At 40.7% G+C, this 25,451-nt stretch overlaps 1 protein-coding gene across 1 annotated transcript in view; it reads right to left on the bottom strand.

Annotated features, from left to right (window-relative positions):
• The window catches only part of CFAP44 (cilia and flagella associated protein 44), a 62,371-nt gene extending 37,153 nt beyond the window's left edge, over nucleotides 1-25,218 (bottom strand). The window contains exons 1-17 of the mRNA XM_048492416.1: nucleotides 25,126-25,218; nucleotides 23,506-23,580; nucleotides 22,645-22,716; nucleotides 21,700-21,874; nucleotides 20,637-20,799; nucleotides 19,285-19,387; nucleotides 17,685-17,901; nucleotides 14,428-14,542; nucleotides 13,163-13,327; nucleotides 11,274-11,429; nucleotides 10,643-10,690; nucleotides 9,868-9,967; nucleotides 8,368-8,462; nucleotides 6,524-6,733; nucleotides 5,344-5,454; nucleotides 3,965-4,117; nucleotides 257-484 (exon numbers count right to left, since the gene is read on the bottom strand). Coding sequence (XP_048348373.1) covers nucleotides 257-484; nucleotides 3,965-4,117; nucleotides 5,344-5,454; nucleotides 6,524-6,733; nucleotides 8,368-8,462; nucleotides 9,868-9,967; nucleotides 10,643-10,690; nucleotides 11,274-11,429; nucleotides 13,163-13,327; nucleotides 14,428-14,542; nucleotides 17,685-17,901; nucleotides 19,285-19,387; nucleotides 20,637-20,799; nucleotides 21,700-21,874; nucleotides 22,645-22,716; nucleotides 23,506-23,580; nucleotides 25,126-25,153 — 2,214 coding nt within the window. The 5' untranslated portion in view covers nucleotides 25,154-25,218. The remainder of the gene's footprint in view (nucleotides 1-256; nucleotides 485-3,964; nucleotides 4,118-5,343; nucleotides 5,455-6,523; nucleotides 6,734-8,367; nucleotides 8,463-9,867; nucleotides 9,968-10,642; nucleotides 10,691-11,273; nucleotides 11,430-13,162; nucleotides 13,328-14,427; nucleotides 14,543-17,684; nucleotides 17,902-19,284; nucleotides 19,388-20,636; nucleotides 20,800-21,699; nucleotides 21,875-22,644; nucleotides 22,717-23,505; nucleotides 23,581-25,125) is intronic.
• Nucleotides 25,219-25,451: the final 233 nt, after the last annotated feature.

The following is a 25,451-nucleotide window of genomic DNA, read 5'->3' as shown; positions in this document are numbered from 1 at the left end:
ACCACACTCCTGCTGCGTCTGGCCCACCATATGCCTGCCTCATGCCCCGCCCCTCAGGAAAGGAGGCAGGAAGGGAGGGGCCACCGCCAGGCCTCGATTTTCACCCACCATGGCTTATGCCCAGGATATGTGCCCCCACATGTCCCCGTGGGTGCTACACCTCTAGTTCATACTCGTATGACATCATCAAGAAAGGCAGCATCAGTTTGTTACAGTATCTGATCACACTTTTAAAGATAATTAAAAATAGGTTTACCAAGGACAGCCAAAAGTATCCTGGCTTAGAATAAAACCCACACAAAATGGGACTAGGAGTTTCTGGAATATAGATCTCTGGCAGTGGTTCCTCTGTTTCAGGCACTTCCTCTGGAAATTCAATTTCTTCCATCTCTTTGCCCGCCTCTAGTTCTTTCTTTATAAATTCCTGCTTTGCTTTCTCCTTGTCCGCTTTTTTCTTAGCTCTGCATTTAATCTCCTCTTCTATCTTTTCAGAAATCAGTAAAACAGACACATTAATTTTCACACAACCAAATCTCAATATTTTAGGAATGATATTTCATCACGGGCCATTATAGTTCATGAATTCATATTTCTAAAATTAGTCCAAAATTTCTCACATCCTGCATTTCAGTGATAATTAACATTTCTATTCCACATCAATGTTAACAAAAATATATTAGCAAAACCAGACTATTAACTCACACAGTAGCACCAAAAAAACAAAATCTCATTCGTGTTTAACTCTTGGGGGGGGGGGGGGAAACAGAACATCAACTGCACTCTATTAGCAGAAATAAAATATAACTTTCCTCAAAGTATATAAGTTCTTAGCCAGATTGCTTACTCAGATAACAAAGAAAGCTCTATCTGCTCAGTATCAAGGTAAATTATTTCCCCAGAGTGTTTTAAACCATGGCCTATCTAGTGCTGACTACAATTATTCTGTTGGGGAACTTGGTTTTTCAGCTTTCATAATTAATACAGAGCAGATGTTTACTATTAAATATTATATTATCTCCCTTGTTTTCTACAATTGAAAAGAAAATTGTATCTATTCGACTAACCCTTGAATCACTCTACCCTCTCTCCTATTCAGAAGCATATAAATTATTAAAATGTCAGCTTTTAGACCAGGAATTTGCTAACCTATCTCTAGCAGCTAAATGAACCTGCTCTCCCACACAATTTTTAATTTCATTTGAGCAGGGACGGATGGCCGTAACCTCCTGACCTTCCCAACCAATCACAGGGCTGCCTCCATGGAATGTTCTGGGTTGGATGACATCTGCAGAGCAGTTAACATGCAAAAAATATGAGAGTTTAGCCAGATGGTGGCTTTTCGCTCAATGCCTGTTTCTGGAAACTTCCTTTATTATAGACAAACAGTAAAGCTCATTGTTTGAATAAATACAACAGTCTCTAGAAAACTGTTGGTGGGTTAACAATGCCCACTGAGGAGGCAACCCCCTCCTGAATTTCCTCCCCCATTGGTCCTGTGTCACTGGCTCCCTACTCATCCTCCTCTTCTTCCTGGATGCCCACACTGGTTAATATTTAAAGTGGCACAAAGCTATTTTGATTTGTATTGTCGAAGGCTTTCATGGCCAGAATCACTGGGGTGCTGTGTGGTTTCTGGGCTGTATGGCCTGTTCTAGCAGCATTCTCTCCTGATGTTTCACCTGCATCTGTGGCTGGCATTTTCAGAGGATCCAGTTTTTCCCTAAAACATAGCTATAGAAAGAGTCCCTGGAAAAGACAATGCTGTGTGTTGAGTGCTATCAAATCACTTCCAGCTTACGGTAACTTTATGAATCAATGTTCTCCAAAACAGCCTATCATTAACAGGGCTTGCAAACTAATACTAATGCTAAGAAAAGTTGAAAGTTGCTCAAAAAGAGGAATCTCCAAAATGAGATGGATAAACTCAGTCAAGGAAGCCACAACCCTCAGTTTACAAGAACTGAACAAGGCTAATAGAATAGGATGTTTTGGAGTTTATTAATTCATAGAATGATCCAACTGTTGGAAGCAACTTGTCTTGACCACCCTTAGCACACACACCTAGAGCAAAACAGATTCCACTGGAGAAGGATCTTCATAAATGACTGAATTACTTTCCTCTGGAGGAAAATAAACTTCAGTTGGAGGAAGGCTCCTCAGGCTTAGAGGGAGGCTTCGTGGAAGTTGCTCCTCGTAATCTACAGAGCTCAGTGCTAGGTTACAGCTTGTTAGGATCTTGTTGGTCCCCCGTTCCTTATTCACATTTCTGAGTTCCTTATTTGTGAATCAATCTGGAAATATTGACGATAATTGCTCAAACTGGAAATCAACTTCAGCCTCCTTAGCTCGTTATTGTTGTTAACTACCATCCTTTTCCCAGCTGCACCCTTTTCCCTCTATTTTGGCCAGCCTTCCTTTGGGCTTTCCCCACTGAACCTGGCTAGGTCTTCTGGGCTGCTCTCTTTCCCTGGCAATGGGAGAAGCCTGCAGGCTGCTCCTGCAACTGGCGCCTCCATTGGAACGGGCGAAGAGGGCAAAGAAGGGCAAAGGCAGTTGCCGTGGCAGGAGGGAAATATGTTTCTGGCACTGCCAGGCTCTTTCCCCATTGCAGTAAGCAGAAGCCCAGCCAGAGAAAGATGAGCCAAGAGATCCAGCATCTTGGGGGAGATGTTCATTGAGGTATTAGATAAAACTACACCATAGATTTATGTAAATGTGATAGCACACATTTAAAGACTAGCACACATTTAAAGACTGCCCAAAAGTTCTGAAACAGAAAAATTGATATTGGGTAGAAGAATATTTTTATACGAAAAACAACAACAAAAGAATTATTACAAAGTTATTTTGAAGGGTTTGGTATACTTTTAAACATGTATCATTGATATCAATATAATATCATGTATGTATAGAAAAGCTGCTAAATAAATGATTGTACAATTTAAAATGTTATAAGCATGCAACACCAGGTTCATAGTGGACAAAAATATTCTAATGCTAAGACCAAACAACCAATGGTGTCTACCCTAATACTTGGCGATGTTTGCACAGCCACATTTCTACAGGCGTTCAAGCTCTGTCATCTAGTTACTGGATTCCTAATTTAAGGTTTATAGTGACACCCAATAAAATACGTATTGAATCTCTTCAAGGAGACATTTGCACTTTCATCATAACTGCAGACAAGTTTTAAATCTGGGAGACAGTCATAGTTTTCACAAGGAACCCAGAACACTATATTTTTATGAAGGTGCTAGGAATATTTTCCCCACAACGAATACAATTCCTAAGACTTGAGAGATCGCCTCGTGATTGAGTCAGTATTATGTAGGCATGCCATATTACATACAGGGATGTTTCTATAAAAACAATGCCAAGGGCAAGCACTGAGAAACCCTCTCCTGCCCGCCTTGCCAGATCCAGCATTAAGCTGCACACTGAAGCTCAAGCCCACATGGACTTCAGAGGCAGAGTCCACAGTTTAAATCTGGACCCATCTGGGGCAGAGCAGAGTTTTTGGTGGGGAGGGGGCCAGGCGGCTGCAAGAGGTCACCCTCCAAGTAACATCCAGGGCACCCCCCCCCCGCTGTCCCACCCTATATACACCTCTGATTTCATAGCTTGAAGCAGATCCATTTCAAAAGATAACTGAAAGCACATACACATTAGCACAAGGGAAACTGATATAGAAAGATCATGCCATATTAATTCTCTGTATAGAACTATTATTATATTTATATTATACATCCTGATTGCATGTTTCCTGTTCCACTTTTTACACCTGGTTATGAGAATCAACCTATAACTGATTGGGCAAAATCATAAATAAGACAGGCCTTATTCCTTTTATAAACAGTTCGGCTAGAGTCTTGCATACAACACTGCACATTGAAAAAGTTCAACATTTTGTACTATGGTAATGCTTAAGGACTAATAACTTCCTTATTTATTAGAGAACTGTTACCTTAAGCTGAGATTTTATGCTGAAGAAATGAAAATACTCTGTGGGAATGTCTTTGATTCTATACGTTTTTTCCGTACCATAATCTTCAGGGTTTGGAGCATGAACCTGGACAGCAAACCCATTCTCACACAACACAAGAAGCATGCTTTTTGGCTACAGAAAAGAAGATTAAAATAAACATCACTCACAATGAAAGAAAATAAGTGGAGGCCTCCAAGAATCTGTATTGGGATCAGTTCTATTCATACATGATCAAGAATCAGAAATACAGTGATACAGAAATACAGTGATACAGTAATGTTGTGGATGGCACCAAATTATTCAGGTGAAATCAGAAGCAATCATCTATCTAGACTGCGGACCAAACTAGATGTCCAGATTTTTTAAGAGTTGGGCCTCAATTTCCCATATCCAATGTGGGTTCCTTGCAGCCCTGTAACAGCTGCATGAAAAATAAAAGAAAGATCATTTGGGCTTAGAATGCAGCTGTGGAATGAGGAAGGGGTCTTGCCCCCACTCCTAGCTATTTCTCTTTGCTGAAAAAGTGTGGAGGGGGAGTTATTTCTGATTCACATGAAGCATGTGGAGCAGAATAAGCAGGGAAGTAACCCCAAAGGCAGTTTTGACATGAAAAAACAACTTGGGGGGGGGGGGGGAGAAAGAAGTCCCTTCTCCCATGATGGTGGCACTTCAAGCCTGAACGGGCTACCACTTATTAGTAATATTAAAATATTCCTCCATCTTACTTATATTATATAGATTTAATTTAAATGTATCATTAAATTTAGCGCTTATTTCTCCTTGCTTAGCATACAACATAGTAATACATTGCATGGCAAAAAAACAGTGAGATATAGTAGTATGAAAAATATTATTATTTATTAAATTTGGTATACTGCCCACCCCTGGAAGGCTCTGAGCAGTGTACAGATAAAAGCCAAAACAATAATCAACATAAAATAAAACCAATATACAATATAATGCAATTAAGATAAAATACATTAAAAATTCCAAAATCAACATCCAAAAAACCCATCTGTAGGCGGCATCCGAGAACTCCTGATCCCCCTCCCAAGAGGGGACCGGCATAACAGCCAGTTTGATGGTATGTGGGGGTTAGCGGGGGCGGACAATCAGCAGCCAGCCCCACCAAAGGCCTGGTGGAACAGCTCAGTTTGACAGGCCCTGCAGAACTCACTAAGGTCCCGCAGGGCCCTGATAGCTGGAGAAAGAGTGTTCCACCAGGCAGGGGCCACAGCTGTAAAAGCCCTGGCCCGGGTAGAGGCCAGTTGCATCATTGAGGGGCCACCAGCAAATTTGCCTCTATGAAACACAGAGGCCAGACAGGGACATATGGAAGACATGTAAATAACCCTCACATGTGATGGTGGAGACCATTGAAGTGCTTGCACAGGTCCAGGAACAGTAATGAATCCTATTGGATCATATTGGTCATCCACAGCAAAGAAGAAAACAGTTTTATCTTTACTCTGAAAAAAAAAGAAAAAATGATTAAAAAAATCATGAAATCCAAAAGAATATTCCAGCCTATCAACATACAGGACATAAGGTTTATGCACAACAAAAACTGTGGTTTGGTACTTCCTGCCCAAACCTCATATGACTGTGTTTTTTCCACATGTTTTCAACTATTGCTTACAGACAAACTGTGTGGAAACAGAAAGTACACATGTGCTCAAATGGAGTAAGGACCATACAAAATTATGGAACATTCCCATTCTTCCAAACCATAAATATCAAGATCATTACATCTGATCCAATTAGAGCTGCAAACTCCAGCTTGGGAGATTTGGGAGCAATACTTGGAGGGGGTAGAATCTGGGGGTGAAGGAAGCTCAGCAGGGTTGTGATGTCACTGAATCTACCCTCTGAAGTTACTATTTCCTCCAGGGAAACGGATCTATGTTGTCTAGAGATCAGTTGTGATTACAGGAGAACTGAAAGCCCAACCTGGAGGTTTGTAACCTAGGTCCCATCAAAACATTCCCACAGCAACTTAAAGACCATTTCAAACATCTGAGTGTGAGCCTTCACAGAGAACCCTACCTTATCATTGTTATGTTGCTGCCAGCAATCTCCAGAATAACCTGGACTTTTTCCCAGGTAGGAACGTTCCATTTTTCTTCTGCGTGAATATTCATTTTGGATTAATTCCAATCAATCTAGACATTACGTCTAATCCCAAAATTATTTCAGTTTGGGTTTTGGAGATCGACTAGTTTTGCCGGAATGGCTACAGAACCTAGACTGGTTTACATCACAAGTGTACCAGACCCCAGAGGCCTCAGCTCAAGTGGTACAGTTGAATTTTAGTAACTTTAGATTCTGGGTTTAATAATTTTAATTGGGGGAGGAGGTGTTACTGGGTAATGGATTCCAAAGATGTGAAGCTACATGCTTTCTACTTCAAAGTCCAGCCCCGCTGTCACTTCCACTCAGCCACTGCTGTCAATTTTAAAATATGAATGAATAAATATTACATTCTACCACATGTAAAAATTCATTAAAAACCCTTTTCGTTTAAAGATTGAAACCTACCCCTGTGGCAAATATTTCTCCATTACGCTCATAGGCCAAAGCTGTAACCGTAGCAGTATGAGGCTTGAAAGCCTGTTTCAGACGCATGGCTGCATCACCTACGTTGTCCCGTCCAGCAACAACAGGGAGTCCTTTGGGATTATAAAGTTCAATAATGCGAACAACACCATCTTGAAAACCTACAGCAATAAGACCTCCTTTTGGATTCACCTTTGATTTAAAAAAAATTTCCATCAGTGTAAGAGAATGACGTAGAGCTATTTTAAATCCTCATTTATGCATCATCTCATACATCTATACAAAATCTACATTGTGAATTATTCAGTGCACAGGCAGACAACTCAAAGCACCATGGTTGACTCTTTAGGACACAAACAAAAGTCCAGAAAATACAAAATGCTAAACAACATTTTCCAAAATAGGAAAAAAATAATAACGAATATTTATGTATTTATCTAACACAACAAATGACTATTCAAATGCCATAAAACCACAAAAGATTAAACATCCTGGATAACTTTCCTCTTACTTCTCTTCAATACTAACATAGTATATCCACCTACTATAAAAAAAGAAAGCACGGAGAAAACCAAGGTCCATCTTCTGATACGATCAACCCAGCCAGGTTGCCAAAATCCCATGCTTGAAACTCTGAAGATGAACTCCATCACATGAAATCAGATGAACTCAGTCACAACTCCGTCACACAAGAAAAAGAATTTGAACATTTGCTTATAATGAATGATCAGAAATAATGTCTCTTTTGCAGAGGATGTCCAGGAACGGGGCTGCCTTCCCGTACCCAGCAGCCTGTTCCACTGCCCTCCTTGTCACAAATGCCCAGGGACCCTGCAATACTCCACAATCAGAAGACCCACCCTTGAACTTAACCAAAGGAGCAGGGACCCCCCAGGAAGCCAGAAGCTGGCAGGAACTGCAGAGAAATGGCAGGAGGGGCTGAGCAGCAACAACAAGCCTCAGCAGTTCCAGAGAAAAGAGTGGAGGTAGCACAGCCCTAACCAAGCTGCAATCAGCACTTCTCCACAACCTTAGAGAGTGGGGTGGGGGTGGCACAAACCCAGTCAGGTTGCAATAAAGGAGGAGGACCAGGAAAGCTGAAGTGCCAGTCCCAGGCTAGGAGGCCTTGACACACAGTTCGCTAGCCAGTTGGAGGTTGGAGCAGGTTGGAGCAGGGAGCTCTCAGCAGGGAGGCAGGGAAAGAGGGAGGATGTTGGTGTGGTACATGGGCTCAAGTTTGCAGGAGTGCTTTTAACCGCCTGACAGAAATAAAGAACTTATTAACGGAAGCCAGTCTCATGCCTTGTTTGTTCCAGAAAGGTAGACATAGTGGGGCCAAAGTGGCCTACCTTGCAGGGCTGGCTGGCTAAGGGCGAATCACAACAGTATACTTTTCTCTCCCTTTGAGAATATGAAATTATCCCAAGCTTCTCTATGCGTGAACAGAAAGGGTGAAGGTCCCAACCCTACCAAATATTATTACTCTTGGACAAATGGGAAAGATTTTATTTGTTTTAAACTTTTGTATGCCTGCCTTTTTTCCTGAATAAAACAGATTCCAAGACAGGTAGCAATATAGGTGTGTGTTTTTTTAAGTGGATAAAAACCAAACATTAAAACAACAAATATACTTTAAAACCTACAATCCTAGGAAAGAAACCTAGAAGGATGAAAAAAGGAGGATCAGGAGAAGTGAAAAAAATAGAAAACAAGCTTTTATATCTCTTAATGCACCAAAAGCAAGTAGCCATTTATACATTGCAGCAATTAGGACTGGGAATAGATGCTTAGATTCAACTAGATGCAAGTAATCCAATGCCACTTACCACTTTTGGTGCCCAGGATAGAACTGTTCCTCCCTGTTTAAATTTCATCTCGGTCAGCTGCACTTTAGCAGCAAAATCATAGATACGCACAGAACCTGTGTTAAGACAGTTTAACAAGTGAGCAGGTGAAAGCGGCAGGTCATTATTGTCCCTCCCTTTCAAAAATTACATGAATGGGGCGCTGTGCGGTTTCCGGGCTGTATGGCCATGTTCTAGCAGCATTCTCTCCTGACATTTCACCTGCATCTGTGGCTGGCATCTTCAGAGGATCTGATGGTAGGAATGGAAAGCAAGTGGAGTATATATACTGTGAGGTCAATAGGTGAGGTCATCTGAATAGAAGTAGCTTGGCATGTGAGTTAACAATGAAGTCTGTAGCATGTGAGTCACAATGAAGATAGAAAGGTCAATGTTACTCACATGCCAAGCTACTTCTATTCAGATGGCCTCACCTATTGATCTCACAGTATATATACTCCACTTGCTTTCCTTTCCTACATCAGATCCTCTGAAGATGCCAGCCACAGATGCAGGCGAAACATCAGGAGAGAATGGTGCTAGAACACGGCCATACAGCCCGGAAACCACACAGCACCCCAGTGATTCCGGCCGTGAAAGCCTTCGACAATACAATTACATGAATATTTTTTGCTGTATGTAACCAAAATATTTCTTTTTGTCATTAAAACTCTTAAGAGAAACTGTGTGGCAGTTCGGTAACTAATGCCTTCCAGAGACTGAGGTAGTGCTGCACTTGGAAAATCAGAGTTCATATCAAAACCGTTTGATAACTTCCAGAAGATGCTTTCTCTCAGATTTCTCACATGCAGCATTAGATCTCACAGGATACTTGGGAAGATGAATGCTTCATCTTTTTAAACCATGTAAAGCTCACGAAATATAGTGATTAAAGTGTCAATCTGGAGCTGGAAAGATCTGGATTCAATCTCCCCCCGTTTCCATGGGGTAGCATTGAGCCAGATCCTTCCTGTGTCTAACCTTCCAGTTCAGATGACTGTAAAAATGAAGAGAGAAAGGAAGAACTGGCCAGAGCTTCTTGGAGAAAGGACAGGATGCAAACATCATCCAAATATTAATTAGTTAATTAATACTGATATGAGATTCCATTAATATGAGATCCCTAAAACCATCAAAACTGTATTCAGCAATGTTTTCTTGCCAATTTTTAAGGTACTATATATCTTTCAAAAGAGAAATAAACATAATTGTTAGGTCACTTGCTCCTTAGCATTTTACAGAACAGAGAACATAGCATTTTTTCTCCCAACTGCATAGAAATGGACATGAAACCATTTATGAAATAACAGGCTGCACAGGATTTATGAATTAGTTGGTCAACACCCACTCACACATGACTGTGGAAAAAATGAAATTACACCACTACAAGTGAGCATCATAAAAAAAAATTCAAACACATCAGTATATCTAATCTTGGTCTTTAAAAATAATGGGGAGAGAAAAGGAAAGAGTTGTACTCACGGTCAAGAGAAGTGGTAGCCATGAGATACGTGACTGGGGAAACAGCAATGGCTTCTATCTTTCCAGAATGGAAAGTAAAGAGACATTGTGGATCCTGCGTCTACATAAACATGAACAGAATTCTTCAGACTATTTGCAAAAGCAGCTTAAAAGCTAAGAATACCTCCGGACAACAGAGGCCTCTGAAAACCATGTCCTTGTGTTGCACATTCAAAAGGGGACATCAGTCTAAAAGGGTACCTTTAAAGACTTGTTACAGACAATGTAAGTTAATACAACACCAATCTAGTGATTGTGCATTAGAATACTATTGGCTTTAAAGAAGCAATAAATAGGTTCTTTCTTTGGTCTGCCTGTCTATCAAACTCACACTCATATTGATTACAGCAAAAGACAAGATATGAGCCGAAAATTTGCTGGAAGTGATCCTCTTAAATTATGTTTATATTATGACAGTTAATCAGCCATCGTAAGCAAAAAATCTTTTTTATTATGCTTGAATGAACAATACAATAATGATGTTAATCTTAATTTCTCTATTTTTCATTAATTTGAACTACTGATTTAAAATAAGTGCACTTGTTCTGTGTCAAAACATTGGTATTTGATAATAATAATAAAAAAGATAAATCACAAGTGCTGTTGAGTTTTTGAATTTATCACTGAAAAGTTATATACCATTAGAATTTTACAGCTTCAAATATAAAATTATGATATATAAACCAAGTATAAAATTAAAGAATGACGGAAAGAACAGAGAAAGAGAAAAGCTTACAACATTTGCAAAACTCAGATCAAGCTTCCAGATGGCTCCATTAGAATCCTAAAGAGGACAATTAAAAGCAGTTGTTATTTCAAATATCTACACTTCTAAAGACACTACCTCCAAATCAGAGAGAGTTAGGTGCCCTTGAATACAACTGAAATCATTAAGTTACTTGTCCCATTGACAATTTGTTGCCTTATTTTTAAAAGGAACTAGAAGGGGGAGGGTAGAAGGTCCACATCATTCAATTTACAATGAATCCTGCTTTATTACCTAGAGATCAGACTTTACCAATACTGCTGATTAAAATAGATTTCCTGGCAATAGGAACTGGGACAAACCCAACTCTACTTCTACTTCATAATGCAGACCCGCAGTCTCCTCTAATCTATGCTGTGTGGTCATTTGAGGAAAGGCAAGTGGCAGGATGTACAATAGAACTATGTCTGGCCTAATAACGAGACCTGATTGGCAAAGATCCAGAAAACCCCTCAGCTGATTTCTATCATATGCCACAATGGCATCATCAATTTATGTTCTACTACAGAATCATGGCCAAGATACTGATCATTCTGGCCGTGTAACATGACCTCAAATAATTTGTTATGCAAGTTTTTAAAAGGATCAAAACAACTCTTACCTGAGCGTACCAAGTAGGTTCTCCGCGTTCATGGATTTTCGCCATACAGTTCAAGTTGACATTTTTGCCAACGAAAAGCTCATTCATGTGTTCCATCTCTAGCAGCCCAGAATCATCCACAACATCAGCAGTGTCTATTGTTTCAAAATCCCATACCTTTAAAGAATTTGAAAGAAAAGATCCTTCATTTTTAAAGGACTCTTTTCTCATTTCTGATCATTTTGAATTGTCTGTTGTTTCTTTGATGTATTTTGAACTGCTGCAATACATGATTTACTGTAGGTTTTTCTTTTAAACATTTCCTTGTGATTTGCTCCAAATCCATTTTGGAGACAGATTTTAAAATAAACTACTGGCTGTTATCTAAAATCAGTAGAGTGAAGCTCCTGCTGCAGCTCACACAGTCCCTACAGCACTGGGGGGGCTGTAGAACTAAGACAGAGGGACTAAGGAATCTGCAAGACTAAGGAAACTGCAAGAACAGAGTGGAGGGGACAAAGCAGGAACTGGAAATCAATGCCCCTTCTCTGCCAGTAGAAGTGATGTTACTGTTACTCTGGCAGAAAGACAATCTAGGATCCAACTCAATAAATTTAGAAAATACACACACACACACACACACACACACACACACACACAGCTTTTCTGTGATAACCTGAGGGAAGAATATCTCAAAAGAATATCATGTTGTCACTTAGCTGACGAGAATACCAATTTGAAAGAGAAACTGTCATTCATCTATGCAAAAAAAAGTATTCAAATTGGCAGCTTATGATCTATGTTTTACAAGCTTCCCTGCATCTCAATTAATTTCAAAGTACTAGGTTTAAAGCAGAAAGCATTCCTTGCTATTCTCCTTATCTCAGAAGACTGAACGGTAAAATCAAGCTAATACAATCAGTTTAGGTTTTTTTTTATATCAATGAAACGTAACAAGTAAGTGTTAAAACGTTTCGGGGAACAGCTCTTGAAATACTCTCTAATCTTCCTAGGATTATCTTGTTTATTCTCATAGCTAACATTGTTTGTTTATAGTGCTTTACCCCACAGGTTCTTGGTTCAAAAACTATTAATACAGGAAGATATCGGTGATCCTTTTTTTGAAAAACACACTGCATTGCATTCTGGATGAAAGTGAATAGAACATTAAATGAAGGGTAAATAAAAATGGTAGGAAATTTCAGGAATGTATTAGTACAGTCAGTGAACTGGTTTGAAAAGGCACATCGTACTACATCCCTGCTGAAGATAACTGCATGTATGACAAATCTTCTGGACACATTTTATATGTATTTACTTCTGTACATTTATATCCTGCCCATCACCAAAATCCCAGGTTGAATGATAGATGAACCAGCATAAAAATGTAATAAACAGTGATTGGAATGAAAATATACTTCAGTAAAAACTGAATAGTAAATGGTGGTGGTAGTGGAAAGGGTTGTCCAGTCACAGCTGACTCATGGTGACCTAGTAGGGTTTTCAAGGCAAGAGAGGTTCAGAGATGGTTTGCCATTGCCCGCCTCTATGTCACAACCTTTGTTGTCCTGGGTGGTCTCCCATCCAAAAATTAACTAGGGCTGGCTCTGCTTAGCTTCTGAGATCTGTCAAAATCAGGCTATCCTAGGCACTACATTTAAATCCTTTATCAGTCCTTTTATGCTCAGCAGCAAGTTCTATCCATACCCTGTACGGGTGAACATCTACTGACACATGGGAAAAGACACAATGGCCACCCCGCAGTCCTGATAGACGACTTCCCTTGACTCTGGAGGAGGCTTTTCAAAGGAAACAGGGAATTGCCGCTTGAAGCAGGGCAAACCCCCATGTGAACTGGACCTAAGCAACATGTCAGTTCACAACATATCTGTTTTTAAGAAAACACTCACTCTGATACATCCATCTGATCCAACAGTGAGCAATTCTCCTTCATCCAGAACTAACTGATTAATCGGACCTTGGTGGCAAGTTTTATGGCCAGGTCGACAAAGTTCCACTTTTATGAGGCCTCCTTCCCAGAGCAGCAAGTTGCCCCATTCAGACCCTGAAAGGACCTTTCATAAAAATGAAGCAAAACATACCATATTAGCTCCATCCATAAACAAAAGTGATACGATAGAATATATTACATTCTGTGACAACTTCAGCTGTACATAACCTGTATACATATTTCTTCAACAAAAATGTTGCAACTGTCTGTAAGATCTGAATCTATTTAGTAACCCCACCAAATTGAAATGAACGGACTCATGAATTTCCTGTGATCCAAGTTGTAATACTCCTCTTTATTCACTTTTGAGACCTCTAGTTCTCTTTGTACTCGTCTTTTTGTTGAGTGGCCGTTGAAGCATCAAACTAGGCTCTGTGAAATCCCAGATTGAAATCCCTATCCCGCCATGAAGTTTGTTGGAATAGCTCAGAGCAGTCACATTCTCTCCGCCTAACCTGCCTCATAGGGAGAATCATGTACCAAATAAATAGGTGCAGCTTGCACATGTTCAGAGGTTACTTATTTTAACTTCCTCCTAGTCTTGATGAAACTGTCCAGATTGCGGAAACTAACTGTTTTTTATAAGTGTAATTGCAAACACTTCCAAACCTGAAGCTGCCTCCTTTGCTTGTCCTCAGAGGCGTAGCTAGATCAGAGTGCGCCCGGTGCACACTCTGGCTTTTGCACCCCCCGCCCCTCCATGGCGCACCCCCCTGCGCACCCCACCCCACTTACTTTTAGGAAAGGAGCAGGCCAGAGAAGAAGGCCGGAGCCCCTGGGAAATGTAGTTCCCACCAGGGCCAGGCAATGCAGGCAGGCATATGGCCTGCTCCATTCCTAAAAGTAAGTGGGGTGGGGTGCTGCAGCTGGGGGGCGCCAAGGGGGAGGGGGATTTTTCCGCCCCCCACGTGACTAGAAATGGTGCGCCTGGTGCGTCGTGCACCTCCCGTCCCCTGGTGGCTTCACCACTGCTTGTCCTCCTCCTCTCTCGGGGGTTCAACGCTGGCAGATATGGAGCAAGATGTAAGCCAAACGTTAAAAAATGCAATTTAGAACTCTTATAATTCTTGTCATTTTGGATCAGAATAACTTGAATAGGACATGGTGGGCTTTCATTTATTGTCTAAAATGGCTCCCATGTGAAGAGGCTGAAATATTCCTCACCTTCCCATCTGGCAGCTCCACATATCCTTCAATGTCAGTCAATGCTGTTTTCCCAAATCTACCCAAAGCTCCTTGTAGTTTCAGACCAGTGAAAGTAAGTGCCATCTTCCAAAACCTAATCATAGAAAAATCAAAGGTCACAGAATCTTCATTTTTTTAAAGGCTGTCAAACTTATATATGTACTTACAAATTTGGGGTAACTATAGGCACAATATGTCCCAAACAGGCCGTTGCGTTCTGTGACGGCGGAGCTACTGGAGGTCCCCAGCCCTTCCACGATTCTGCTGGCCTCTACGTGGGCCAGGGCCTTTACAGCCCTGGCCCCTGCCTGGTGGAATGCTCTTCCTCCAGCTGACCGGGCCCTGCTGGACCTTGGCGAGTTCCACAGGGCTTGTAAGACTGAGATGTTCCACCGGGCCTTTGATGGGGCTGGCTGCAGATCGGCTGCCCCCTCATAACGCCCACCACATTTACCATCTTTGGCAGCGCCTGTTGCTTCCATCTCTCAGCACTGCCAGCCCCTCTTGGCCTTTTAGATCGGGTGCCTCTAATCCAATCATGCATTGTACTGTTGTGATGAAGTTATCTGCTGCATTGAATTTTAATTAGTTTGTTATTGTTTTTAGATGGTTTTGTTATGTGGTTGTTTGAGATCACTGTGAGCCGCCGAGAGCCCTTTGGGGATGAGGTGGCCTATAAAATCGAATAAATAAATAAAAACATTTTCTTGTTCTGTATAAATTAATAAAGCCCTTAACTGTGTCCTGTGTTGTGTGCTATTTTTAGAACAGGAGAACTCCAATATATGCAATTCATTTGTACTGGGTATAAATCTATATGTAGCTTCACTTCCTAAGAATATAGGAAAAACAAACATTTGTTTAAGCATTATATGCACTGGCATATAACTTTGCCTTCCACATGTACCCAAGGAACTGCTCTGTACACCTACTGACTACCGTATAAACTCGTGTATAAGCCGAGGCACCTAATTTTACTACCAAAACCTGGGGAAACGTATTGACTCGCGTATAAGCCGAAGGTGGGAAGCCGGGAGGCAGAGGGAGCTCCTTATTTGGGCAGTGACTCCCCCTGATGTTATTGCCCAAATAAGGAGCTCCCTCCACCTCCTGGCTGCCTGGGCTTCCTCAAACCCAGCCGGGAGGTGGAGGGTGCTCCCTATTTGGGCAATGACATCAGGGGGAGTCACTGCCCAAATAAGGAGCTCCCTCTGCCTCCCCGGGTTTGAGGAAGCCCAGCCAGCCAGGGTTCCCCTTCACCCTCCGAGGAGGGCAGAGGCCTGAGGAGCTGGTTGGTAAGCAGGATTCGTGTATAAGCCGAGGGGGCATTTTTCAGCCTTAAAACAGGGCTGAAAAACTCGGCTTATACGCAAGTATATACGGTAATATATCTACTCACAGATAAGGACTCAAATTCTACAACTTCAAATTTAGCCCAGAGAAGCTTTTTTGAAAGAAGATCTACCTGTTGCTTGAAATGACAGTCTTGAACAGGGGCTTATCTAAAGAAAATGGTCTTCAGGGCAAGCACCAAAATTGTGTCCGGCACCAAAGAATAAACAGGCAAAAGTGTTTGCTTTAAGTTTAATTATGTTTACCTTTGTGCCAGGAGAGCAAGGGCAAGGCCAGGAAAGGGGCACTCTTCCGTAGCCTTGTCTTCCCCTCTGGTCTCTTCCCAGCCACTTGCCTGATACAAAGTTAAAAGTACAGGCTGCTTAATGCAGCAATCTTTGGCTGTGATGGCAATGGGGCAGCAGGGGGGGATGGGCAGTGGCACCCAGTGCAAAACCCCTGGCTTGCCCCACCCAAGTTACGCCCCTGATCTTGGAGGCATTCTTACAAGTAGTTCTATCTTGTCCCCTGCTGTACAATCCTTGAAATAGTAAGCTTCTTGTAATATTCCCAGTAACTCTGTAGAGACACTGCCCAGGTTATTCAGATTTGACAGAGACATTTAGATTGGGATAAGGTGAGTGGTTGAGGAAAGTCATAACAATGGGTAGAGGAGATGCAGAGGAGCAACCATCTGTTGCTGACCTGGTTTCCAGAAGAGATAGGGAAAAGGCAGTACCTGATATTAAAGTGGCTTTCCATATTCTTTGTCTTTAACAGTATCTTTGCAAAGTGTGGTAATCAAGCATGCCCTTACACAGGATGAGACCTCCAGATTGCAAGAGTAACTCATTCTCTTGATTTAATCTTGCTAAACAAACCTTTTGCCTGAGGCCTGCTTCTAAGTGGACACACTGCTACACACACAAAAATATGAGAGGTGGCTTCTGCCTATGTAGTTTAACAGGAAAATATTATGAAATAATATATATTGGGGTGTCAAGGGCAAGGCTAACACATTCCTTGGTCAGTAAATGAGTACCTAGAACACAGCTAGGGGTAAAGAATAGCCGGGAAAGCAATGGCAAACTGCCCCACAAAAATGGCTTGCCTATGAAATCACTGCTTGCAGTGGTACCCCAGGGTCGAACACGACTGAAAGGAAAACTTTACTTTTTTTAACACAAGAAGGAATAGACTGGATGCAGAAGACTCCGGCTACAGAGATTTGAAAAGGGACGGAACAGATTAACCTTTGGACCTGCACCATTTCCCCAATTTAAACTTTCCAAACTACCTGCATCTATCTGGAATAAATAGTGAATGGGGGGAGAGATGCACTTAGAGCAGGGAAATATCAGAGCCAGGGAAAAAGGGTTAGGATCCTCCTCATCCTCCATGGTCCAGTTCTAAGGGGAGGCATGGATGCTCTTATGTAATGCTACAGAACCAAAAATAGATTTCCCATGGCACATCTAGTTACCCTCTTTGACTGTTAGACACATCTAGTCACCCTCTTTGATTGTTATGTTTTATGCACTAAGGAACTGTAGATTCCACTACAAGAACAAAATCCACATAATACTTTTTATTAAGACCAACCAAATGACATTAAAAATGTGCAAGTTTTTAAATTCCCCAGAACTTTTTATCCAGATGGATATAACATAATAAATTTGTGAAAGGCGGGGGGAGAGAAACAGATGTGCTGACTATGATCTTAGCAATGTTTACAAACAGATGGTAAAATTAAATTCTATTTCATTTTAATGAGGGATACAGTTCTGCTATTGTTCAAAGACAAACCCCCCAAATAATTACTATTATTTGTATATATTATACACAAACATATCCTCATGACATTTTGGTCCCTTCACACAAAACTCAATTGTTATCTAGCTTACTTTATGTGTCCTGAACCAGATGTGGTTAGTTGTTCTTCATTTTCAGGAGAGAAAGTGACTTTAAAAACATCTTGCGAAAATGCCTTCGATCTCAATACAATCTTTTCCTGTTTCCAGTCCCAGACTGTCAACATATAATCAGGGCTGCTCCCAACAGTGGCTATCATAGTGCCAGAACGATTGAAGTCAGCAAATGCATATGCTTCTTCTGTTCCACCTGAAAAAGAATACACAAGCAATCAAGTAAAAGTATTGTTTTGCCAGCTATTCAGAAAGCAGTTAGTATGCAGTCCATACAAACATAAAATGCATTGAAATGTCTTCCTTCTAATATTATCTCTGTAACACTTAACCCTCTAAAATCTACTTCAAAGTTACAGATACTACTGTACTTGAACTACTTCACATTGCATTTCCCTTCAAAGTATTTTATAATTTCACTGGGAACAAATCAAATAAGTGGACAATATATACCCCACTAAACATTCCCTTCTCACTAGACACAGTGTGTAACTGACTTCTCTCTGTGATACACCTCTGAAGATGCCAGCCACAGATGCTGGCGAAATGTTAGGAACAAGATCTACCAGACCATGGTGTGACAAATGCCCTTATACGGCATTCAGGTTACAGGGTGGAGTCTGCTCCTAAAGAGTTAAGCCCTGGCCAGCCCTGATTGGCCAGAGGAAAACCAGCCAAGGTTATATAAACTGTCAGCCTGCGTGCTGAAGGGTTCTTTCTTTCTAGTCTTCGGACTGTTTTGGCTCTGTATGAGCGTTGTATGCCCTCAGGTACTTTTTGAGGCAGAGTGCAGAGAACCCGGAGAGGTCTCTCACTACTGTGAAGGTTCTTTTCTGTGGAGTCTTAGGACTGTTTTGGCTCTGTGAGAGCTTATGTGCCTCCGGGTACTTTCTAGTGACAGAGTGAGGAGAATCCGGAGAGATCTCTCACTGCTGTGGTTTAGGAGTAGCTGAGGAGGCTATTCCAGTATCAAATACCCTGAGTTTGGAGGAGTGTGTCCGCCCTCAGGGGTTTATTTTGTGGGTGTGAGGGTAAAACCTCAACAGAAACATCTTTTTGTGAAATAGAGCCTAAAGTACAGTGCCTGAAACCGTTACGCTTATAAACAAAACTTTTTCTGTAACCGCTCAGCTTTAAGAACCCAACGTATTTAGTAACCGTTAAGATTAAGCAAACTCTCTCTAACCATTACGCATATTACCTCTCCAGTTTATCTGAGAAGCCTTATTAAGCCAGCAAATAAAGTTTCAGTTTTTGTTCAACTTTTAAAACTGTTCCAGTCTTCATTTTTAGTTGTCTGTGTCTGTGTGTTCCCCAGTCAGGGTGGTGACCGGTTGAAAAAAATCAGTTTTTGTGGGCTTTAATTTATATTTTTATGGTGGCAGCGAAAAGCATAGTTTGGTGGCAGCGCAGAAAAGCAAGAACATCTAAGCGCCCTGCGTTATACATGGCCACACAGCCCGGAAAACCCACCACAACCAGTTGAATCCGGCGATGAATGCCTTCAACAATCCTTTGAAATTATCTGTTTTGCTGTATAGCTGAGAAATTGGGAGAGGCAACATACGATATAACCTACCTTTTAATACTCTGTAGGGCCTTAAGGAAGGATACTCATAGATAATCATGTTTGGCTTCCATCCCTTTTCTCCTACAGCAAAGTATGTTTTATTTGGGTGTACCTAGTAGAAACAAAGACTCTTTTAACTCAATTTTCCTCTTTGCATCTCTTTCCACTAAAGTACTGATTAATAAACGATACATTGTGAAATAAATTGTGGACCCAAGCAGTAGTGGGATTCAAATAATTTAACAACCGGTTCCAGTGGTGGGATTCAAATAATTTAACAATTGTTTGTTTACAAGCACCATTTTAACAACTGATTCTGCCGAAGTGGTGCGAACCTGATGAATCCCACCACTGGACCCAAGCCACAGTCTAGTCTACAATTCCAGCATTGTCTAAGCTTTCCCCAACTTTATATTTTTGGAAAATGTATATGCCACTTCTCCAGAAAAACAGCTCAAATCAGTTAATCCAGTGGCTCCTTATTTGTTTTAAAAGAAAAAAGTATCAGAGAGGCAACCTGAATCAAGCACCACTATGATATAAGATGAAATTTAAGACAAGTTATGATGGAACGCCCCTTGATTTAATATTTTTACATGTTTTTCTCACACTCACTACTGCTCACTATCTCTGTTGAGACTTATCATTTGTTACAACGCTGTTGCTACTAATTATGAGAGATCTTTTATTTTCTATAAAAGGCCAATAATATATGGCACTCAAGGGGCTTTTTGAAGTACAACTTTAAAATGTCTCTTTTGTCTCTTTGGGGGAGTTTAAAAATCAGGTTTGCAAAGCTTCATGACAAGAATGTGGTTTGTAACAGAGTAACAGAACTGAGGAAATTGAGATGGCTATGTTCAAGTGATATACTGTAATTCCAAATGTATCAAGGTGAATCACGTACAAGTGTTTAAACTTTTATTTTCTACTGAGAGTAATTTATCTTGGCATTCACTGGTTATGGATCCTTCCTGATCCAAAACCCAGATTTGTTCCTTTTCACTCCAGAGGAAAATCCTCCATCAGACAGATTGCAAATTACACCACTGTCTTAAAATTCCGTCTGTTAACTTCTCAGTCAAATGTCAGTTCTCAACAGTCAGAACTCTCCAGATGTCATTCGCAGAATTCTAATCAAATCCCCTATCAGTCATGTGGTTCTGTGACTGGTACAATTCCTTGGAAGAAAGATGTCCATCACAAAAGTCTTGAACATGGGAACAGACTTCTGCACTGTGAATTACAGGCCAAAACATTTCTCAATGAAATATAAGAACTTACCCAAACAGCCCAGCTTATTTTACTACTAAAGATGAACTCAAGCAAAAGATCTTCCAAGATAAAATGAATAGTCTTACCGCGATGACTCCAATTCCTCCACCACTTGAGCTTCGAAGGTATTTTTGAAACTTTGATTTCAAGTCCAGAAGAACTACTTGGTTGCCAGCTATGTAAAGAAGTGTCGAACTATCCATCACCTGGAGGTTGACCCGTTTAGTGCAGTCATAACCAAAAGAATGCCTGAGGAACTGTCACTAAGGAACAAAAGTGATGCTATCGTCTGCAATGATTTCATTCAAACAATAATAAAGACATCAGTTTAAAGACAGAGACCCCATGTGTATCTTACACTACTTTAGCCCTGGGGGAGGGGGAAGGGAGCCAGGTCGGCGCTGCTGCGTTTTGGCAGCGCCGCCTGTGCGAACGGCTCCCTGGGGACGGCGTTTTTGCCGTCCCCAGGGCGTCGTTATTGGCTCGTGCGGAAAGGGCCTTTGATATAGGGGGCAGTGTTTTCCACCAATACTCCCCTTTTAACTACTGACCTCCATTTAGCCCCCAGCACTGTTCCTAAGAGTTTGCTGATACCACTATCACCCCCCAGAAGAAAATTTTGGGAAGCTCAGTGGACAGTAACAAAAGAACAAAACAGGAAAGTCCCGCTCAAAAAGTATGTGGAGGTTGGCTATATTCCAACTTTAAGCAATCATGACTGTGGCACACACACCTTTACTTCTATCAGAATTCCAATGAAAACATAACACTCTGCATGATACTCCTTTGTAGCACTATCAATGTATTAAAATGTAACATTAAAATCAGAAGCAGTACACAATTTCAAGTTTCTCTGAACTAGCTTTATATATGTTTATTTGTCATATTTGTACTTCTTTTGAGGAGATCAAGCCAGAATACATGCCTACCACCCTGGTTGCCATTTATTATCATCACAAAACACCTGTAAGGTATGATAATCTAATATTCTACTCACTGTACCACATAATCAGTTTTACTGAAACCACTACTTTGATCTATGAGTTTAATACTTTCTAACTGGCATGAGGTTTAAATATTTCCTTGCTGTGTTTGTTAAAAAAGGAAATTCAAATCATAAATTCCTACACCATGGAAGAAAATGGATACATGAGAGTGAGCATGTCAAGTGGTATCCCAGAATCCGGAGTCACATACGGGAAGGAGTACAGATCTTCCTCATTATAGAAGAAGCTTTCAGAGATTTTCTTCTCTACCTTTACTGGCCTTTTCACTGGCTCTGGAGGTTTTATAGTCTCTATTTGCTCCTCTTCCTCTTCTTCTTCTAGATTGTGAAATATCAGCATAAAGAAAAGAAGCTATCAGACAGATAAGATAATGGCAAACATGTAATATGTTTGTAATGACTTTGTTACTCCAACAAGCCAATATTGCATAGAACAATTTATTCAGATGTTGGAAACCTGCAACCAACCAAATGTCTGTACCTGTATGAAACTCTGGAATTTAAAATTGTGAGAGTAAAGTTGTGATCCTTTTCACCTTTACTTGGCAGGAAGCTCCATTTGAAATCTATGAAACTTACTTCAGAGTGAGGACAGATAAAACAGGGTTGTGAAGCATTTCTGGATTGGCAATACATATTAAACATACAAAGAAAAAAGCTAAACCATTCTGTTGAAGCTTTAACTAAGTGCAGAGAGGAAAGGCAAGGACTGATCTACTGAAAAGTCTGCATAGGTCTTCGGTTTATACACTTCTGAAGTGAGAACAGTTCACTGAAATAAGTAGTTGGGACCGGGAAGGAGAACAGTAGTGGTGGAAGTGAACTGTATCATGTATCAGCCTGTTCAGAAATAAACAAAGCTTTGATTATCATACAACTTGAAAGAAAGAGGAGATACAAGAAAAAATACAAAATTCAAGAGGAAATACAAAATACTTTGTGACTTAGAACCTGAGCCCACCAATTATAGAAAGTTATTTCTATCCTTATGTTTAGATCATGAGAAGAGCTGCCCAAAATAGTTGAAAAAGGGAGAGGTTGACTCTAACATGCATGTTTCAAGACGAAAGATCGCTGGCAACACTCACCATCACTACCAGAACTGGCATATTCTTCATCTTCTTCAGCTGTCTTTTCTTCCTCAATAGATGATTTCTTTTCTGCAACAAGAAAATTATCCTCTCAACGATGCTAAAATGTTTTCTTTGTCTTCCTTGAAATAAAATTAATTTAAATAAGGACTTTCAGTTATGGCTGATAGAACCCAATAAGATATCCTAGAAAAGAATTCTCTACAGACCTGCACCTAAACAGACCTGCACAGTGACAAAACAATCAACTCCCTGTGGGCTAATAATAATAATAATACACACTGAGCTTAGAGACTTCTAGCTTCAAAGGGATAGTCTATGGGGAAAAAATTATTTTCTCTCTGGAAAATCAAACTATCTGTGGCAAATTATACCATATATCTAGCACCTTCTAGCAATCTAGATCAGGACAGAGATGATGAGCATGCTGGCAAAATTAAACATAAAAGAAAGAAAGAATTGCAACTGATTATCAAGATACTGAAGGGCAATTGAGAAGAGAACTATGGTAGCTTTATTGTTTCCAAGAACAGTTTCAAATGGAAGACTGCAGCAAGCGACTGAAGCCTCCTCAGTGATAGCTGTGGTTTCATAGTGATGTTTAATATTATAGCTGTAGTACAACCAAATTGAATTATCCAAAGAAAGATTATATTACACGTATATATGCTTCTTGTCATGTTTAAAGATAGTACCAGTTGATGGCTGTGAAATATAAGATATCAGCCCTTTTAAATTTCTCAGGAAAACTGAAGCCCTGGAAAACTATTGAGAAAAATACATGTATTTAGCCAATTGTTACACAGTAAATGCTACCTGAAGTCTGATAGTCCATATGAAATGGAAAGCAGTTCTTACCTGTAGATGCTTTCTTTCCTCCTCCACTTTGACTTTCTGTATGTGAAGCCCCTTGCCCTGGTTCCACATCCTGGTCTACAAACAGAATCACAAGTATGGTTGAATCCACCAACATGAAACACACAACACAAATATTTCACAGATAATTATGCAACTGTTGCTAGAGAGTTAGGCAGTATGTACTGTAGATCGACCAGTTTAATCGCAAATAAATAGGGTGTTGATGACTATGATACAACTATGCATCCCCCTTTTAAATTCAGTTTCTGGCAAACTGTAGATTTCACTGATCTCTTATGCATTTCTGTGTGAAAGTTTCAAAATTGTACACACACAAAACACCTAAAGTACTGAAAACACAAAACCTAATGCTGAGACTGGAACAGAAGATTAGAACATTACTCAATCTTCTTCATTCATATGGCTGCTATTTTTCTTTCATTTTAAATATCTTCAGAATCTCAGGTTCTAATCTCCCCTATATTTCACCCTTTACGCTTCTGCATCATTCCCTATTGATAGAGAAAAGAAACACCTCACATAACCTGGAAAAAAGCTCAGTGATAAATACTCACCATATTGTCAGATCTATATATAGTGTATATAAGTTAATTGACTATTTAGCACTGGAGAAGCTTTTTAAATAGTATGTTGTGTTGAATATATTTCATTGTTTATATTCAAGTGCACCTTTACTATGATTTCTCTGTACATTTTTGGTACTTGAGCACTCAGATCTGTTTGGTTACCTCATTTGTTACCGCTATCATGAGGAAGAACGCGTCCAAAATGCCCCTAATATAGCCAAACTGTTGATATTTACTTCCAGCAGTCACAGTACAAAACACTTAGGGGTGGACCATTCATACGACTGAAAGGATCTTTGCATTCCACTGCAGCCATTGCACGATGCAAAGGCAACCTGCCTTCCCGGGTCAACAACACTCACAGCCTACTCTCCCAAAAGCAAACCTTCTCAAGTCCAGTACTATTTATTCTCTAGAATACTGTGTCTGTAATCTAGTAAATCAGTTCTGTCTTTAGGATGCGGCATAAACCTCAACAAAACTCCAAACTCTTCTGTACTTGTATTATTTTCTTCACAGTCTTGGAGGACCAGAATGCACCCGAGCCCATCACATATCACTGCAGTCACACACATCTATTTAGTTGAATAACTGGTTGGTCATCTTCATTATCAGACGTGGGACCCACTGGATGGCTAAGAAGATTTAAAAGAAAATTGTGGGGAGGGGGGCAAGGATATGCAGTCTGGAGCTGCTGGGGCGACTGAATAGCTTTTACTACAGATCCAGTGGTGAGATTCAAATAATTTAACAACCGGTTCCGTTGGTGGGATTTAAATAATTTAACAACTGTTCGTTTACAAGCACCACTTTAACAACCGGTTCTGCCGAAGTGGTGTGAACCGCCTGCTGAATCCCACCACTGTTTTCCCTCTTAAGTGCAAGCGAGCCAAGCAAGTTGCACTGAATTGGCTCCATCTTTCAGAAAGAGAGACAACTTCAGCGCTGTAGAAGAGGGTTTCTCTGGAAGCAGTTCTTCCCAATAACCCCAAAGGACGAGCTAGAAAAAGGAAGTCTGTTTAAAACTTCGTACCTTTTACCTGGCTCTCCTTCGGCTCCATAGTCAGTTTATGGCGGTTGCCAAGCAACGGGGCGCACTAAGATTCTTGGGAAGTGTAGTTTACAAAGCAAAAGCGTGGTAAGCAAGCACTTATAATGCCCGGTCCTGGAGGAAGGTTCCATGGTCAATCCGATCGCAATCATCTCTCGGTGTCCACATACTTACTTGGAAATTCAATTCAGGCGTGGGGTTGCTTTAAAAAAAAACACACACAGAAACTCAGAGCTCGTTATTAGTTGCCCTGCCCAACATGCAAAAAGAGGATTCCGCCAAGCCAGTGAAAATCTCGCCTGCTTTGG

This window comes from Sphaerodactylus townsendi, linkage group LG04, assembly GCF_021028975.2.
Source record: "Sphaerodactylus townsendi isolate TG3544 linkage group LG04, MPM_Stown_v2.3, whole genome shotgun sequence".
In the NCBI taxonomy this organism is placed as follows: Eukaryota; Metazoa; Chordata; class Lepidosauria; order Squamata; family Sphaerodactylidae; genus Sphaerodactylus; species Sphaerodactylus townsendi.
The sequence above is the reverse complement of the archived record's forward strand: the minus strand, read 5'-3'. Positions and strand labels throughout refer to the sequence as shown.